This window comes from Microcebus murinus, chromosome 31 (assembly GCF_040939455.1).
Source record: "Microcebus murinus isolate Inina chromosome 31, M.murinus_Inina_mat1.0, whole genome shotgun sequence".
Taxonomy (NCBI): Eukaryota; Metazoa; Chordata; class Mammalia; order Primates; family Cheirogaleidae; genus Microcebus; species Microcebus murinus.
In genome coordinates, this window is record NC_134134.1 from 867,295 (window position 1) to 887,914 (window position 20,620).

At 34.8% G+C, this 20,620-nt stretch overlaps 1 protein-coding gene across 1 annotated transcript in view; it reads left to right on the forward strand.

The window, feature by feature from the left end:
• Positions 1–8,434: 8,434 nt before the first annotated feature.
• Positions 8,435–20,620, forward strand: part of LOC142865712 (uncharacterized) — a 58,546-nt gene continuing 46,360 nt past the window's right edge. Inside the window, exons 1-3 of the mRNA XM_075998905.1 lie at positions 8,435–8,468; positions 16,134–16,425; positions 16,678–17,570. Of these exons, the coding sequence (XP_075855020.1) occupies positions 8,435–8,468; positions 16,134–16,425; positions 16,678–17,570 (1,219 nt within the window). The remainder of the gene's footprint in view (positions 8,469–16,133; positions 16,426–16,677; positions 17,571–20,620) is intronic.

Below are 20,620 nucleotides of genomic sequence, written 5' to 3' on the forward strand. Positions count from 1 at the left end.
AGTCATCAACCAGATCCTTTCCTCACCAGCCTATCTGGTGGAAAGATGATATAGAAGAATGAATGGAAAGAAGGACAGACAAAGGTGTGGGGGAGAGGTTTTTGCTTGTGTTTTGACAGATGACGGACAGTCTGGATTCCAAGCAGAAGAATCAAACCCAGAGTGGAAACGGGAGGGGAAAAAAATGGAAGAGACCACCAGAAGTGAATGAGTCCCTGGCTGAGGGCTTTGAAAGTATGAAAATAAAGAATAGGAAGTACTCAAGCAACAAAACATGTCAGCCATTGATCATGACATGTGGACAGCTGAAGAGGACCTATAAAGAAGCAGACAGAATACTGAAGTCTATGTCTGTATGTAAAATGTCTGTAAACCTCTTTCTTGCCATGATCTGCATAGTGAGCATGGCAGTAAGAATGTATGATAACCAGACTTATCATTACTGGGCCTATATTCCCAATCCACCTTTAAATCAGATTGTCAACTGGGCTGACATTCCTTTCTTAGTATTTAATAATGATTCTAATTGGCTACCAGGACCTTATGATTATTGTGGTCCAATGAAACTCAACAAGGAGGACACTATAATTAATAAATATGAAGTTGAAACAGAAGGCCTTCCCATATGTATTGGTAAAGGTATTCATTGTTTAAAACCTGCTACTCAAATCTGACTAATCACCTGCAACTCTACCAGTGATAAAACTAAAGCATGGTTATTTCGTTTAAATGTCTCCTCTTTTTCTGCTTCTGGACATACTAAATTTGCACCTACAGATGTACCCATCTATAAGGAGGTAGTAATTTCTGACCCTAAATCCTGGATACGATGGAAAAAAGTAAAAGTCACATGGAACACATTCTTACTGGGTCACCTTCTTGTGGTTATGTATTAGACTGGAGTCCCCAGGGACATCCTGCCTCGTCTTACAAACTTAAAAACTTCATTGGAACAAAACTGCCACCTCGATGTATGTAACAGACACTGACTTTGAAAGTCATATTACATGGCTCAATTATGGCATGAGCACTCCATCTCCCCATAGTTTAGATGACCCTATTCATCAGCAACTGTAGAAATTATTGGCTGCTTTACAGCCTTTGCAGTCCTGGATTACCACAAGCACATTAGATATAAACAGTATCCAAGAATAGAATTTTTACCTAAACTCTACTCATTATATTCAAGCTTGTGTTAAATTGCCTTACTTATTCATGATTGGACATGCTATCTCTGATGCACCTTCCTTCCTAGTGACTTGTAACAGCTGTTCCTATTTTTCTGTATTGATTGTTTCATAAAATTCAATCCTCATAAAGAAACATTTTATATTCTTAAAGCCAGAACAGGTCTGCGGTTACCTGTTAAAATAAATAGAGTTTGGCAGGGATCCTCAGCAAAGTTTGCTTTGGATAAACTACTTAACCACATTCTTAAACTTACAAAAAGATTTATTGGTCTATTAATAGCAGCTACTTTGCAAATTATTGCTGTCACTGCATCTGCCATCATGGCTGGTGTAGCATTACAAGAAACAGCTCAAACTACTGACTTTGTTAAAAATTGGCATTACAAATCAAATCAATTATGGTTCAATCAGAATCAAATTGACAGCAAATTGGCTGCTTAAGTGGCTGACTTATAACAAGCAGTCACCTTACTGGGAGACCAGGTCATAAGTCTGCAAAAGCAACTAAGGCTCTGTTGTGATTGGAATATCACTCAATTTGTATCTCTCTCTCTCTCTCTCTCTCTCTCTCTCTCTCTCTCTCTCTCTCTCTCTCTCTCTCTCTCTCTCTCTCCTTCTCTGTCTGTATTTGTGTGTATATATACACACACATACATAAACTGTATTTCCTTGGGAAAACATTAAAAAGCATCTACTCCATCAAGAAAAATATGACTGAGCAGTTTGAAAATTTACAACCAAATATATTAAATACTTTCAGTCACAAACTGAATTTGCTCTCTAAAGCTGACGTTTTTAATGACATTTTATCTTGTTTGGACTCAGGTGATTCACTTTCTTATCTTAAAATCTATAAAAATTCCACCATAATAACTTCTGACATTATTTTAATCATTTACTTGTGCTTATTTATAGTCTGTCAAAAACTCCAAAAAAACAGCAGAGGACTGACACATTACCATGATAGACATACAACTGCATCAACTTATTTCTAATAAAAATAAAAAGGGGGAATTTCTTGGAAAAATATGTTTGAGTAATTTATTATATGTATCCAATAATGCCATTATTTTATTGTATCACCCTATGTTACTATATTAAATAAAGACAGAAACAGATGTTAGCAGGGTTTTGCCCTGAAGGAATGTGTGAACTCAATGGTTCACTTATCAGAAGCTGTTATCAAAGGTGAGCTTTCATGGCTCTGGTAGGGATGTTTTCCAGAAAGGCTTCCTTGTATCTCAAAATCTGTGAGCTTCCCTCTTTCCTTAAAAGACAAGGCAGGGCAAATATGACTCACAGGATGGGAGCCACTGACAATGAGTGCCCTTTGCCCAGAGTCATGCCCCTGTCTTCTAAACAATCTGTTTTATAATGATCTGTTCCCTGCTCTCTCCTGATCATCTACCTTTAAGTCCACAACAACTCAACCAAAAAAATATAGGGTCACTATGCTTCTTTTGTTATACCTATGTTAATTGATGACTACCTCTTAAAACTTAGAAGTTAGTCCTTGAAAGACTTTGTACCTATTTTTCACCTAGATAGAATTGAAACCCTTTGAGAAGGATTTTGACCCCAACCCACTGTCTGCCATAGTAACTGTATTCACTGATATTTAAATATGTTACCCTGAAACCTAGTAATTAATATCTGTGATTATAAAAATCTATGTAAATCTAACCATGTTGCTAGACATTTATGGGGATATGTCTAGTCTCCTGGATAAGCCCACTGTTATATGTGATCTTTTTATATAAAACTGTAAACTGTACTTTAGTCTCTGTATATTCTTTTATTCTATTTCCTATCAATTTTTTTATCCTCTGTGGTAACCCCTATCTAAGGTGACCTGGCTTGGTGGAGAAAAGCAACTGATCTCCTCATAGCTCTGCCTCAACTCCCCCCCCCCCACATTCTATCCCACCTGGGATGTGAATCATCCCTTTGTCCAGCCTGTCAACACTGCATATGCAACTTGTTTCATTAGTCACTGAGTTGCTATGTCAGATGTCAGATTGTCTATCATGGTACCAAAGTGTTTGTTTTCAAGTAACACTTATTTTACTTAATAATGAACACAGAACATAAGAGTAATAATGTTGGTATACTGTTGTAATTGCTCTCTATTTTTATTTATTTATTATTAGATTTTTTTTAATTTCAGCATATAATGGGGGTAAAGATTTTAAGGTTTCAATAAATGCCCTTTCTCCCCTCCCCCCACAAGTCTGAGTCTCCAGCATGGCCATCCCCCAGATGGTGCACATCTCACTCATTATGTATGTATATACCCTCCCCCTCCCCCCTGCCCAATACCCTATTACCATAGCACCTATGTTTCCACTTAGGTACTGCTCAGTTAATACCAGTTTGCTGGTGAGTATATGTGGTGCTTGTTTTTCCATTCTTGGGATACTATATTTTTTCTTTCAAAAAAATATGAGAGTACAAACATTTTTATCACATTTAATATCTTTGTATCTCCCTAGCAAGGGTTAGAGGTACACCCTTCCCCTCCATGAGGGTCAAGGCATCCCTCATTTGTGGGTCTACCCCCAAACTCTTGAATCCCTGGTGAACACCACCACCATTTGAGCACCGTAGTGTTAATCATTCAGTACCAATTTGAAGGTGAGTACATGTGGAGCCCATTCTTCCAATCTTGTGTCACTTCACTTCAGATATGGGCTCACTCAACCCAGGAAAATATAAGTGGTGCTAGCTCATTGTCATTTCTTAAAATTGACTAATAGGTCATTAAAAACATATAGCAAATATTAATAATCCACTAATGAATTGATGGGCTCTTGGGTGTTTTTTATTTTTTTACTTTAAAATTGTAACATGCTCATTAATTTTATTTCATCAGTATTTGTATCTTCAGAGGTATAGGTTCTTATCAAATAATCAACAGGTGTCCTGAAAATTTCATCAAACTATAGGAGGCCCCTTTAAGAAAGCCCATGGAGGGGGTAAACTGTAATGCAGATTAAAGCTAATTACATATTAATTACACTTAGGATACCTTAGGTCACTTTGTAAATCTTATTATGCCTTGTCTGGGGAAACATTAGATTGATAAAGGATTCCCTCCTTCCTCAGGTTTAGAAGTGGCTCAGGGTAGAATTAAAGGTTGAGCAGCACCAAAATATAATGGCAGCCTTATCCATCTCCCCAGGTGTAGCAATTGCTGGAAACACCACCAAAGCAGGGCACCATTGTCCCCAGAAGATCCAAGATCCTAACTATCTGCCTAAGATTTGTAAATCCTTTTGAAAGATTTTTAAAAGGTTATTTTTTAAGAAATACTTTTTTTTTGAGACAGAGTCTTGCTTTGTTGCCCAGGCTAGAGTGAGTGCCGTAGCGTCAACATAGCTCACAGCAACCTCAAACTCCTGGGCTCAAGCAATCCTCCTGCCTCAGCCTCCCGAGTAGCTGGGAATACAGGCATGCGCCACCATACCAGGCTAATTTTTTGTATATATATTAGTTGGCCAATTAATTTCTTTCTATTTCTAGTAGAGACGGGGGTCTCGCTCTTGCTCAGGCTGGTTTCAAACTCCTGACCTTGAGCAATCCACCCGCCTCGGCCTCCCAGAGTGCTAGGATTACAGGCGTGAGCCACTGCGCCTGGCTACAGTGCACTCTTTATTACAAATAGGGCTGTTTAGACTTCTTCCTTCTTCAAAGCTAATTATTAATTATCTAGATAACTTGTATGTGAAAGTTATGATTTGTTTACTTATATACAGTAACGACTTTATGTGTGCCTTTAAAATCTCTCAGTGGATTAGCACTAAACACATCACATTCTGCTTTAATTGAGTAATAAAAGGATTTTCTTTTAATTCTCTTTTAACTTTGTGGAGAGGTTTTCTTATTTGGAGACTCTTTACTTTTAGTATTTCCTGAACACTTTCCAGAATTAAAAATGCAACATAAACATAAAATGTGCCCACCACTTCTACATTTGAAGGGCTTTGAACACTAGATTCCTTTTTGAGCTTCCAGTCTGTAACCTGAAACTCTGCAGCACAGAGCTTCACTGTCCCCACATCTGCACACAGTAAGTTCTCTAGGCCTTTTTGGTGTCTACTGTCCCTCTAGAGCATACTTAGACCTGATTCCTGTGAATACACTCTCATAGGATAATAATCAGTAGTTCTATCCTTTCTCTAAATGCATCTCACATCTTTAGAACTGAAATGGTTTCGGAGACCATGGGGCTCAGACTCAAATGGGAACAAGATAATGCACTCTGGGTTGGACACATAAACTCCCTTTCTGCCTTCTCTTCTTGCCCAAATGCCAGGAAATGTGCAGTGAGTCCTACTGAATCCATGCCTTTCTAGGAGACCTAAACCTGCAGCTCTGAATTCTGAATCCAAAGTCTGAGGTTCCTCAGGATGCATTAGAGCAGGTTCCAAAGAAGAATTTCTCTTCCTGTTTTCCTCCCCTCCCTGTCAAAGCAAAGAATACACAAGTTTGATCAAACTAGACCTGGCCTGAACCTGGAATTCACAACACAGAGACATACATTGGACTGAGGATGTTCCAAAGTCTCAGGGGAGACATATGCTGCAGTGTAAGAGATCAACATGGACTTGTAAGTTGACTTTGAAAGGACCCTTTTGGGGTGAGTGTAGACAATGTTTTAGATCTTGTGTAGTATTGTATTATAGTTGTATGTGAAGAATGGAAATGCTGGCACCACATCTAAATTTTTCTGTAAATTATTGCACACTTACTAGTCACCTTTTGTGGAATAATAAGGATTAAATCACACAATGTAAAGGCTTCTCCACAGTGCAACAAACCATACTTCTAATCAAATAGCACATGCTCAGTAGACATTGCATTATGCTGCTCTTCACTTTGGATATTAGGTATATGTTGTGATGAGTGTTGGGCAAAAGGCAGTATGTATGCTGTGCTTGCTGTCTCTACCTGAGTGCTACTAATAATGGATTCAGGTTGACCAACAGCAGCACTAAAAGGGGACCTGACAAAGAACCCAAATAGTGTATACCTTCCACACTAGCCAACCACAATTCTTAGAGTGAGGCACACATTATCACATCATTTACATTCACATTGATGTTTCAGAGACAATTTTAAAGTAATTACCTCTCAACCCAGACTTTCAATTAGGATAACCTGGCTAGATTGAAGAAACACCATCACCTGCGTGTTGGGCTGGGTGGGAACATCCATGTGGTTTTAATTGTGCCCCACATAATTCTAATTTGATACCAGGGTCAAGCATTAGGACTTATGCATATATTCATGTGAATTGAGTTTTGCCTCTGTTCCTGAAGAAAGTCACAGGTTCTGCTCTCTTGGGTTTGGTAGAGGCAGATCAGTGTGGTCCATATTTCCATTCCTGTAGCAGAAACTCCTGGCACCTGTAGCAGGGGGAGGTAACCAGAAGAAAAGACAGGAGAACCTCACATTATGGTCTCCATGAATGGGCTGATCATAGCCGACTCTTTACTGTGAGCAAGAAAAAGTGAGTGTAGCCCTTCTGCATTTTAAGTTCCTCCTGCTTGTGAGTGTTGTAGAAACAAGGAAAGAAATTGTGCTGACTCCTTTCTGGGAAGTCTCAAGATTTAATTGTAATTGTTCTACACAATCTCACCTGAAAAGAAATTTGAAAGTAGGAGAAGAGGAAAAAGAAATGGCTTGTTTTCAGGTACGTGTTTCCCAGATTAGGGGTTGTGTCAACTCTTTCTCCTAGAATGTAATGTAGAACTTCAATTTTTTGAACTTGTAAACCATTACTTCTTTACTTCTGATGTGTATGCCTTATAAGTTTTGCAACTATATTTTTTTCTATTTTTTCTTATGATACTCAAGGAGCTCTGGAAAATCCATCCTCCATATCTAACAGAGCCTGCTCTACATTCTCTCCCATAAGCTTCTTAATACAATAGCCAAGTTGTATAAGAAGCGTATGACATGTAATATTGAAAATATACTCATTGTGACAGGTCCAGATAGAATAGTATGAATATCTGAGATTCCTACTGGGGATGGGATAGAGTCTTTGGATTTGAGTGAGTATGGGAAACATGTACTCTCAAAGTTTGATCTGGATGCTTCATCACCTCTACGTAAAATATTATTAGGAAAATTGAGAAAGACAATAACATTGGTTGTATAGGATAACCAGAAAATTATGGAAAAAAGAGAAAATAGAAGACTCGCTCTGTATGATGCTACAGTATTTACATACATTATTAAAGATAACAAATCATGAAAAGTATCTGTATCTGAAATTGGCATATAACTGATGATTCTTCATTGTTACATATTGTTGGCCACTACCATCCCAGCAGTGGTTTGGTATCCTCCTCTGTGCAATGGTGCCTAATACCAATTTGTCCCTCTAAATTTATGTTAATTTCATTCACTTGGTTAAGATGCTCTCTGACAGATTTTTCCCATATACAGTTAATTGTTTTCTGTGTTTTGTCTTTATCATTAAGTGTCTCATGGAGATTTACTCACTGTTGTTAATGAACAATCACATTTAATCTGGAAGCTCCCCTTTCTTCTTATAGCTTGCTTTGAAAAATTAGGGCTATCATCTGTGTTCTGTTCAGATGAATTGAGATAAATTCAAAGTCTACCACTTTTACTGGATGTTGACAAAATACTCTCCTTAGGCAAGAAGCATTGTTATCAATAGTTTTATTATGTGACATGCAAAGATTCAGACCTCACCTCAGATCTACTGTATCAGACTCTGTACTTTGACAAAATCTCCAGTTCATGATTGTACTTGTTAAAATTAGGTGATACTTTCTAACTCTGTATGTTTCTCTATGTGAGAAATATGCACAATTTATTGACATGATGTAAATAAAACACCAATAAATTTATATTACTTCTGTAAGGCCCTTAATTTTGTATTAGATACTTTATCATCCAAAGAAGAATCATATGCACACAGATTCATACATCTTTTGGGATCTTCATTCCTGTGAAAAAGAGAATATATTAAATAATATCATTGTGCTAAAATATAACTTATTGGATAATTCCAGTCACTCATATGTCAGAAACAATTCTCACAACTCATTTTCCTTGTAGTCAAATTAAGAACTCTCTATATGACCACTTGGGAAATACGTGTCTTTTTACAGGAGATGGTGACATTCAGGGATGTGGCTATAGAATTCTCTCCAGAGGAGTGGGCATGCCTTGATAATGCTCAGCGGAATTTATATAGGGATGTGATGTTAGAGAACTATGGAAACCTGGTCTCCCTTGGTAAGGATCATTTATATACAGAATTCCTATTCCATATTAAGGCCATTATTTTATTTTTGTAGATAGTTTCTTAAAAGTTTCTACTTTACATGAATGAATTTTATATCCCTTCTTTTAAAGAAAATTTGAAGATTTTTGGTGTATTAAATAAAATCATTAGATGTCTCATGTTATCTTGAATGTTTCCCTTTCTTTGGGTGATATGTATATTTCACAGTAGATTAGTAGTTACTCTAGAAATCAGGGTATATCGTTGTTGCCTGCACCTTAGAATAGAATTTACACCTCTTATTTATGTGGTGCTAGTTGGAATTGGTGCTGTAGCCCAATTCAAATAAATTAGAAGTAATTTTTTTATTAATCTACAGTGTCTGTGAGAAAACAATATCTTGCAAAGGAAGTTTCTAGAATCTTCTATAGTGTTCTGTCTATTAAGGATAGTACTGCATTAGTAATTGGAAAGTTTTCAGCAAGAGTCATGTGAAATTTTTCTAATAAAACAGGTCTTGGCTTCTCAAAGCCAGAACTGATCACATGCCTGGAGCAAAGAATAGAGCCCTGGATTATGAAGAAAGAGGAAACAACAGCTAAATATCCAGGTAGGTGAGATTTAGTGAAGCAGATTAACAAATGTTAGAGAGCCAAAGCTCAAGGATGAAGGCAGATATATAAAAGTGGGTTTGAATATTCTGCTCTTTTGGAAATGATTTTTAGAAGCCTGTGTATGTTTCTCTTTATCTCACAGAAGGAATTCTTCTGTCCCATGCTCTTAAACTCTCTCAGAACTCTACCCATGCAGTGATCTTCCTTAGAATTCAGTGAGAGCCAAACTTCTCTTCTTGGCTTATAAGGGACTACATTATCTATTAGCATTTATATTGGTTAGGAGTTATGGGACTATCTGTGCATATTTTGAAGACCATGACATTAAACCATCATTTGACAGCCTTTCACTTTCCTGCCCTTTCTGGAGTACAGTGGCTGATCATAGCTCACTGCAACCTCAAACATAGGGGCTCCAGGGATCCTACCACCTCTGTCTTCTAAGTAGCTAGAACAATGGGCATGAGCTACCATGGCCAGCCATTTCTTAGGTGTTATTATTTTCTTGTAAAAATGGAGTCTCCTTATGTTGCTAGGGCTGCTATCAAGATCCTGGCCTCAAGTGATCCTTCCCCCTTGGCCTCCCAAAGTGCTAGTATTATAGGTGTGATTCACCATGCCCAGCTCCATGTTTTAAGTTCTTTTTGATGCCTCATTACTGAAATGTATAAAGGGGAATAGTGGAGATATTGGCACTTGTTTCTGGAATGCCAGAAGCACTAAGGACACAAGTTCATATTTTATGCATCATGATTTCCAATTCTTAGTTTCCAGAGGCAATCCTACAGGAAGTCAGATTCACTAATTTTGGACAAATACATAGCCTCCTCCTAAATGTAAGAAAATCTAATGTTATTTCACTTGTAAATACTCTTTTTCTTGTATAAAATAAGAGTAAATTTTCAACTTTATTATACCCAAATTCCCAAACTAATAATATTGTTTATTTTCCCTGCTCACCTTCCATTTAAATCTTTATTACATCTGGAGTTAGTTTTTGGGTATCCTATAAGAAACAATAGTCTGCTTTTATTCATTTGTTTTTGAGTATCCAGTTTTCCAGCACCAAGCATTGAAGAGCCAGACTTTCTGCATCGTGCATTGCTAGTGCCTAGATAAATGTTACTTGACCTTATATGTTTCGGTTTATTTCTGAGCTCTCCATTCTCCTCCATTGTTATTTGTGTTGGTTTTTATGCACCTATTTTGCTGTTTTTATTACTCCCACCTTAAAATTTAGTCTGAAATCAGAAAGTGCGATGGTGGAACCTTTTTCATTCTTTCTCATTATTGTATAGGGCTCATCAGTGGTATATGTGAGATCATACGAATATTAGAAGTTTTTGGTTAATACTGTCAAGGAATGCCCCTGGAATTCTGATAGGGAGTGCATTGAATGTATACATTGTTTTGGATAATATCATTCTATTCACTCATGTCATCTTCAATTTCTTTTATTAATATCTTATAGTACTCAGGGGAAAGGGTTTTTTTAACCACTTTAGTTAACTTTATTTCTTAGACATCTATTTTCTTGATGGTATTGTAAATGAGAGTGTTTTCCTTTTTCATTGTCTACTTTATTAGTGTATAGAAAAACAACTACTATCTGTATGTAAATTTTACATTCTGCGACTTAACTGAGAGGTTTTATTACTTTTATAGCTTTCTTCCTTTCTTCTTTATGGCTTTTGATCTATAAGATAATATCATCTGTAAACAGTGTTATTTTTACTTTTTCCTTTCTAATTTGAGTGGATCTTGTCATGTTCTTGCCAAACATTTCTGCTTAGGTGTTGTAGTCACATAATAAAATATCATTAGCAGTGGTTGCACATTATACTTATGATGGTATCTGTGCATATGAAGGATTAAATATCTTTCCCAGTTTAAACTGGTTTTGGAAGGTAAAGATTTTTTCTTTTGAGTACTTGGACTAAAGGTATCTCCACTGGGTTTTTTTTTTTTTTTTTTTTTTGAGACAGAGTCTCACTTTGTTGCACAGGCTAGAGTGAGTGCCATGGCGTCAGCCTAGCTCACAGCAACCTCAAACTCCTGGGCTCAAGCAATCCTGCTGCATCAGCCTCCCGAGTAGCTGGGACTCCAGGCATGTGCCACCACGCCCGGCTAATTTTATATATATATATTAGTTGGCCAATTAATTTCTTTCTATTTATAGTAGAGACGGGGTCTTGCTCTTGCTCAGGCTGGTTTCGAACTCCTGACCTCGAGCAATCCGCCCGCCTCAGCCTCCCAGAGTGCTAGGATTACAGGCTTGAGCCACTGCGCCCGGCCTCTCCACTGGGTTTTCAATGAAGAGTTGCTGTAGCTAGGACACAAGTCTGCCCCTTGTTCTGCAGTGGAGTCTGCATCTGATGGGCCAGTTCCAAAGGGCTTGGGTGGTTTTCAATCCTCTCTTGTTTCTGGGTAAATTGGTTGCCTTCAGGATTTGGATGTGTATGACACATACTAGGGTATGGTTGTGGATTTCAGTCTGCATATTTTAGGGCTAATTCCATATGTGTGGCTGGGTGTGGCTCCCAATGAGTACCTTGGAAGTGTCCCCGCAGGTCACTGTGTGGATCTATGCACTGAAAGAACTGGACATGGATTATAGTTGAGACTGCTATAGCAGAGTCACAGTTCTGCTTTACAGATGATAGCAATACCAAGTTATTCAAGTCTGTCTCCATGGCTGCAGATAGGTGTGTCTCTCCCAATGTCTCTGGATGAGCAGCACTACTCCCACTTTGTCACAGGGAACCATTGGAGACTCTGTGTATCCAAGATGATGAGCCATGTTGCAGTCTGTATTCAGGACAATGGGTCCTTAGGTTTGTCACCTGGATGAGAGCCTGAATACTCCCAATGACCCTCCCAGATCTATGGTTCCACTAGTGTTTAATGACCTTCCATTTAAGTCCCCATATTCAGATAATTGTAATTGTCCATGAATGGCTAGCAAATTTTTGTTGTTCTTTGGGGAGAAAAACAAGTGGATTCTTCCTCTCCCATCATATAGCTGATTTGCTCTCTTTATATATTTTAAAATTGTGACCTGTTCTATTTTAATTTTTATCATTTTTAGAATCAAAGGTTCAGAATGACATAGCAGCATTTCAATTTCTCTACATTCTCACCATATGTATGTATCTGCATATGCTTTCATTTATTTAAAAGTTCTCAATGTAATGGATGTGATGTGATATCCCATTGTGATTTTGTTTTGCATTTCTCTAAATATTAACAATTTTTAGAATGCTTTCAAATTATGTTTGGCCTTTAGTGTATCTTATTTGCATAAATGCCAGATCAATCTATTGTCCATTTGTTAGTCAAGTTATTCATCTTTGTTTTAGAATTTTAATCATTGTTCATATATTCATGATGTTAACTTCTATCAAATATGTGATTTGCATCTATTTTTACCCATTTTGCAGGAGGCATTTTTAGTCCACTAAGTTTTTCCTTTGTGCAGAAAATTTGAAGTGTGATACAATCCCATTTTTCTTCTCTTCCTTTTCCTTGATTATGCATTTGATGTTACATCTACTAAAACAGTACCAGGACCAATACCATGATGTTTCTCTTATATTTTCTCTAAGAGTTTTATACATATATTTCTTATGTTTTAATATTTAATTTATTTAAGATATATTCTCTATAGTGCAAGGAAAGGTACCAACATCATTTTATTCCTCTCATAAATATTCAGTTTTCTACCAAATTATTGAAGTGACTCTTCTTTTTCATTGCATGGTCATTGCAATCTTGAGGAACCTATATTTGGTCATGCACACAAGGTTTATTTCTGAGTTCTGTGTTCTGCTGTTTCATCTCATTATTTGTCTTTGTGCCAGTAGCACATTTTTTTTTATTCCTGCAGATTTGTTTTCAAATCAAGAAGTGCTATGCCTCCTTGTTTGTATATCTAAAACAGTCTGGCTATTTATTGTTCCAAGACACTTTAGAATTTATTTTTATATATCTTCAAAACAAGTATGATAGGACTATTATAGACATTGAATTAAATTTGTATATCACTGTAGATAGTTTTGACATCTTAACAATTTTAAAACATCTGACCATTGAGCATGAATGCATTTAAGAGTGTTTAATTTTGACATATTTTTGTGTTAGCCAGTTTGTGTTGTGCTTTTGATTTCTAGTTCCACTTCATTTTTATCAAAAGGTATAAGTTGTATGTTTTTATGTTTCTTCAACTTGATAAGACTTAAGTCTCATAACAACATTTATCATGTATGATGAAACCATAGTGTATTCTGCTGATTTTGACTGAAGAGCTCTGTAAATGTCTTTTACATCTAACTGGTCTATAATGTATTTCCCAATATCTGTTTTCTTATTTATCTTCTGTCAAATTTTTCTATTCATCATTGAAAGTGAGGTCTTGCAGTCTCCCATAACTAGTGTGTTGCTAGGTGTTTCTTGCCACACTTCTGTCCATACTTTGGTTCATATTTTTTAAATATATTTAGAATCACTGATATATAATATATATTTAAAAATATCTATGCTGTCATAGCATGTTGCATCATTTAAAAAAAAGAAAAAAAAATATCTATGCTAAAATATGTACATTACATGTATATCATCTGCTGCTTTTGACTGAAGACTTCTGTAAATGTCTTTTACATCTAACTAGTCTATAATGTCTTTCCCATTATCTGTTTTCTTATTTATCTTTTGTCAAATTTTTGTATTCATCATAGAAATCATATATATCAGGCATAGCCTTAAATATTCATCATGAAATAATCATATATCATGCAAAGCCCTGATAAATAATATATATTTAAAAATATCTAAGCTAAAATATGTACATTACATGTTTATGATCTGTCTATGTGTATTCTGTGCCATAGATTTCTCCTAAATGACCAATTTTGTCCTTATAAAAGTATTTGTGTCTTCTGATGGTTTTTGACTTAAAGTGTATTTTCTTTAATTATGGCCATAATATCCTCCTCTTATTATTTATGTAGATATATGTATTATTTGTGTAGATTTTATGTAGATAATTTATGTAGATCCCCCTCTTATTATTTATGTAGATTATGTAGATTTATGTAGATTTTTGCTTTCAATCATTTTGACTTTTTAGAGCTAAAAGAAAACTTTTGTAGGTGGCATATTATAGGGTTCTGTTTATTTTTATTCATACATTCATCTTATTTTTTCATTAGAGAGTCTAAACAATGTATATTTAATGAAACTTCTGAAGGAAGAGTTTGCTGTTTTTTATTATTCAAAATATGAAATTGAGAATTTGAAAGGAATTGCATTTATTCTGTAGATCAATTTGGACATCTTCACAATATTAGGTCTTCTTCCCTTGAAGAAGAACGTATTCAAGAGTGTGTTGTTTATTTTCCTATATTTGTTAATTTTTCTGTGTTTCTTCTATTATTTATTTTCAGTTCCATTCCATTCTAGTTAAAAATTAAAGTGTGTAAAATAACAACTTTCTAAAATTGGTTAAGACTTGTGGCAGAACAGGTAGTTTTTTAGGAAGAACGTTTTATGAGCTATCAAGAAGATTGTATATCTACTATTATTCTGTACAGTGTTTCCAATGCACCTGTTAGGTCTAATTACTCTATAGTGTTTTCAGATCTTTTGTTTTTGTATTAATAATTTGACTGATTTTATTATTATTGAAAATGGAATATCAAAGTATCCTATTATTTTCCTGTCCATTTATTGCTTAAATTCTGTCAATTCTATTTAAAATATACTTGAAAACCTTGATGTGAGATAAAGATAGATATCATATATATGTATTATTTTCATAAGCTCTCCGTGAATGACCACTTTTTATATTTAATATCCTTGTTTCTCTCTTGTGACAGTTTTGACTTAAACTATATTTTAAAAATTATAATGTTTTTTCACTTTAAAAGTAATGTGCCTAATATAATTTTGAACTCCACTGCTCTTAAATGCTAAAAGTTTTCCTGATATATCTTGCTAGATATATCATGCAGATATATCCTGCCAGTTTTAGTCTGTTGTTCTCACCAGGTATGAAGTCAAGTCACTTTAGATAGAATATAGTTGGATTTTTTTAATCCCTTTATTTAACTGTGTCTTCTCATTCTAAACACTAGGACATAAATATTTACATAATTCTCTCAAAGGAAGGACTTACAATTTCTCTAATGTTAATTGTTTTATTTGACTTTGTCACTATCTTTTCTTTCTTTCCTTTCCTTCTGTTCTGCATTGTGCCTCACTGATTTTGAGTGACATATTTTGTTTCTTTGCCTGGCTTCCTTTTTTTATCTCTATAAACATTTCTTCTAATGTTCACTGTGAGAACTACATAAAATCTTTTGAACTTGCAACTTATGTTAAATGGATAACTACCTAATTTCAGTTGCATACAAAAATTCTTAATCTTTACATCTCCCCTCACCTTTATGATATTGATGTAAATAATTATATCTCTTTATATTGTCTACAAATTAACACATGGAAATGATCATTTTTTATTTTGCCTTTCAAATTTTATAGCATAATTAAATATTTTACACCAACATTATGATAATGGAGAATTTTATTCTTGATAGGTGCATATTTTTCCCAGAGAGTTATGTAGTTGTCATAGAAGATAGAAACCATCCTTTGGAAAGGCTATAAAAAAAAGACGTGTGGACATGTGCCTATAGTTTCATTCTCTTTTGATAGGAAATCCAGGAGATTGGATTTCTCTACTAAAGTGATAACTCAGTATCAGCATGGAGGAAGGGCTGTGGTGGGTAAATGCAACCAAGTTTCCTTCCAATTCCATGTGGTTCCTGGTGTTATTCAAATTTGGGTTGCTATGAACAATTAGCAGTTATGATTTCTAAAAGAACCATGGTTGTCAATCTATTTTTAGGTCATACATCTATGATAGTATATATGACAGTATATTTATAAGGTCATACACCGATGATAGATACCATTGCTAACATGCTTTCTACACTTTTAAATATTCAAATTATGAAATATATTCCCTGAGTTAGTGAGATACTTTGTTATTTTCATTTCTTTCAGAACTGTCTTCCCATTCCACCAAAGACCTATTGCCAGAGCAAGGCATAAAAGACCCATTTCAGAAATCAATACTGAGACTATATGGAAGCTGTGGCCTTGAAAATGTACACTTAAAAAGAGAATGGGATTGTGTGGTTGAGTGTAAGAAGCAGAAAGTATGTTCTGAGGGTCTTACCCAATGTCTATCAAGTTGCCATAGAAAAATCATCAAATGTTATAAATGTATAAAAGTCTTTAGTAAATCATCAAATCTAAATAGACAGAAGACAAGACATACTGGAGAAAAAAGATTCAAACTTAATGAATATGGCAAAATTTTTAATCACAGCTCTAATGTATCTGGACATAGGAAATTTCATATGACAGAGAAATCCTACAAGTGTGAAGAATGTGGAAAAACCTTGACCTGTTGCTCAAAACTTATTATACATAGGAGAATTCACACTGGAGAGAAGCCCTACAAATGTGAAGAATGTGGCAAAGCCTTTAACCAGTCCTCAATACTTACTCGACATAAAAGAATTCATACTGGAGAGAAACCCTACAAATGTGAAGAATGTGGCAAAGCCTTTACCCAGTGCACAAACCTTACTCAACATAAAATAATTCATACTGGAGAGAAGCCCTACAAATGTGAAGAATGTGGCAAAGCCTTTACCTGGTGTACAAACCTTACTCTACATAAAAGAATTCATATGGGAGATAAACCATACAAATGTGAAGAATGTGGCAAAGCCTTTAAGCAGTCCTCAATTCTTACTCAACATAAAAGGATCCATACTGGAGAGAAACCCTACAAATGTGAAGAATGTGGCAAAGCCTTTACCTGGTGTACAAACCTTACTCTACATAAAAGAATTCATATGGGAGATAAACCATACAAATGTGAAGAATGTGGCAAAGCCTTTAAGCAGTCCTCAATTCTTACTCAACATAAAAGGATCCATACTGGAGAGAAACCCTACAAATGTGAAGAATGTGGCAAAGCCTTTAAGCAGTCCTCAATTCTTACTCAACATAAAAGGATCCATACTGGAGAGAAACCCTACAAATGTGAAGAATGTGGCAAAGCCTTTACCTGGTGTACAAACCTTACTCTACATAAAAGAATTCATATGGGAGATAAACCATACAAATGTGAAGAATGTGGCAAAGCCTTTAAGCAGTCCTCAATTCTTACTCAACATAAAAGGATCCATACTGGAGAGAAACCCTACAAATGTGAAGAATGTGGGAAAGCCTGTAACCAGTCCTCAACCCTTACTCAACATAAAAGGATCCATACTGGAGAGAAACCCTACAAATGTGCAGAATGTGGCAAAGCCTTTACCCAGTCTTCAAACCTTACTAAACATAAAATAATTCATACTGGAGAGCAACCATACAAATGTGAAGAATGTGGCAAAGCCTTTACCCAGTCTTCAAACCTTACTAAACATAAAATAATTCATACTGGAGAGAAACCCTAAAATGTGAAGAAGTGGCAGAGCCTTTACCTGGCTAAGAGACCTCATTCTACATAAATGAATCCATACAGGAGAGAAACCATACAAATGTGAGCAATGTGGCAAAATATTTTTCTAGTTCTCACACCTTAATCTACATAAAGGAATTCATATCAGAGAAAAATTCTACAAATGTAGATATTGTGGCAAAATCTTTAATAACTGCTCACATCTTATTCAACCTCAAAGAAATCATACTAGATAAAAGTTCGATAAATATAATGTGTATGAAAGTGCTTTCCCAAAGTATTAGACTTAAAATGCACAACAGTACTTAAAGTAAACTATAATAATGTAGAGAGCTGACAATAGCTTTAGTTATAACAGAGATCTTATTGGACATGGGAGAACTTACACTGAAAGAAATGCTCCAATATTTTCTCAAACATTGCTCAATATCACAAAAATTTTAAGGAATAGAAACCTTACAAATATAATCAATGTGAAAAAATATTTATGCAAAAGATATACCTTAGAAAACAACAAAGAATTGATACTTAAAACTACAATACAGATATAATAAATTTCAGAAGGCACTTAATCAAGAATCAAGTCTAAACAGATATCAGAGGACTCACAGGGCAATGCACTGAGTCACTAACACATTCTCACATTTCTTTAAACCAGGTTTTTGATTATAGAGAACAACCCAGTTAAAATAGTCAGTTGATTTTTTTGTATGTCAGCTTTAAAAAGTGGGAGACTTTTTGAGAGTTATAATTACATGTAAAATACACTTTCTGGTCAGGGTGCGGTTAAAATGTAATAAAGCATGATTTTTTGCTATTTTTGACATGCAAATATTGATGTTATTCAGCTTTAAATACAGTAGGTGGTATGCTTTTATTCTTTGCGTGTATGTGAATGTGTGTGGTTAATGATAGCTACATCACATTTATTCTTAAGTATACAGTCTTTCTATATTAAGTTGGCATTATTCATGTACTTTTCCATGGAAAATTGAAAACACTGAAATGTAATATTTATGAAATGGAGAGGTACTATGGACTTTTCTTATAACAAACAGTATTTCAAGTGATGTATGATGTAGGTATACAAACTCATATTTTTCCCATTATCAGAATGAAAAAATTACAATATTAGAAATAAATTGTTTTATAATTGCACATTATGATAATAAAATAGAATGATATTTGGAATGTTTTTAGATAACATGTTTTTAGATAACTTAATGTGTTTCATTAAATTAAACATTTTTAATGTGTCAAACATGTTGTAGATAGAATTAAGTGTTATTTTACACCAATTTTAACCTATGCCACGTTAATCATAGTTGGAGGTAATGGATTGTAAAAATGTACTGTTGGGTTACACAGTACCAAGACATCATTTGTGATCCTTTTTATCAGTGACTCTACTTTCAAGAATAATGGTCCCAAAGCTTTTTAAATTATATTTATAATTACACTGTTACTGTAATGCTTATAATAAAGATTTTGCACTTAATGAAAACCCATACATTTCTGAACATGGAATGACTACTTGTTACATTCTATCCTAAAATTTTTTTTCAACATGCAACCTGCCTGGCCAGTGAAACAGAAATCAGCATCTTCTTTATTTATATTGAATCAAATATACAAATACATCACGGTTAACTTGAACTATAGCTGTAGTATATTTACAGAGTAAGTATGTTTGTGTGACTGTGGATGTATACTTATTTTGAACAGAAAAGAAGACATATTAGACAAAATGAGTAATTTCAAAAGTGTTGAGAACTTACTAGCAAACTAGAAATTTCAAAGATTCTGAAAGGAAATATTTTGTTCGCTTTATGTTGAACTAATTGTTTAAAACCCTGAAGCTTCTGAATGGGAACCTGTCCATGCCAGTTCCCAGTTCTTACATGCTTATTACTCATGCTAGGCCTACTATGTTATTTTAGTATTTCAAAGTTCATTAAGTATTGTTTATATGCCCTGTCTGCAATTACAGCAAGGACTGTTATAAAACTTAATGGTGCTCATAAAATTACCTGAAGATATGAGTAATTCCATAGTGTAGTAATATCAGTGTACTTAGTACATTCTATCTTTTCATGCTCATTTGGGAAGCATATTGTAAGTACCTTTTGGTTACTGGTTCTTTTACTTTTGGTCATTTAACTAATTGATTTATTGACTTTATCAGGCTACCTTGTTCAGGTAGACACTAAGAAGGATTTATAAATTATGGAGTTGATTTTATATTTAAATAGAAGAAATAAGTACAAGACAGTGTTAGATATGCAATAGATGCTTTATAATTACCAGTCAATATTTCTGAGGGAGTGAACTTGTGGCTCCAGAGAAGAGATTGAAAATGTCCAGGGTTAAAATCACTGATTTTGCATGTAGATTGAGGGAACAGGCAGAACAACCAACTCTTGAAATTTATAAGTGGAAATTCTGCTTCTTTCATTGCATATTTATCTCCAGTTTTTTGCCATTTTCTATCTTCATTCTCTTCTACAACTGTATCTACCCATTGTTCTTTCTGCTTGTACTTGAGCTATGATATTCTCACTGTTGTACTCACCCCCATCCAGTTCACAAAATATTTAGAAAGTTTTGATGAGAAGTGTAGAGTATTTTTAATTTGGAGGAAAAAAAACATTTTAACTAGAAAGCTTGAGACCATTTACAGGCTATACAAATAGCATACTGATTATTTAATTAAGATTAGAGAAATTCATTGTCCTGAGGTTAAAGTAAGAGACTTAAAGTCCAAAGAAAGATAAACAATTCTGAAGGCTGGAGGAGTAAATCAAGAACTCAGCATTGTTTGCTTTGTAAAAGCAAACTGTTACTAGATCCTAACATATAATGCTATAAATATGAAAATAATTACAATAAGTGAAGCATTAATGAGTGTATGATGCATATCTTAAGTACTACATAAAAAATATGAGAATTTCACAATCTCTTAATAGGGATTTAGGTAAATAAAGAGGATTGATTTAATTTTCTATGAATTGCT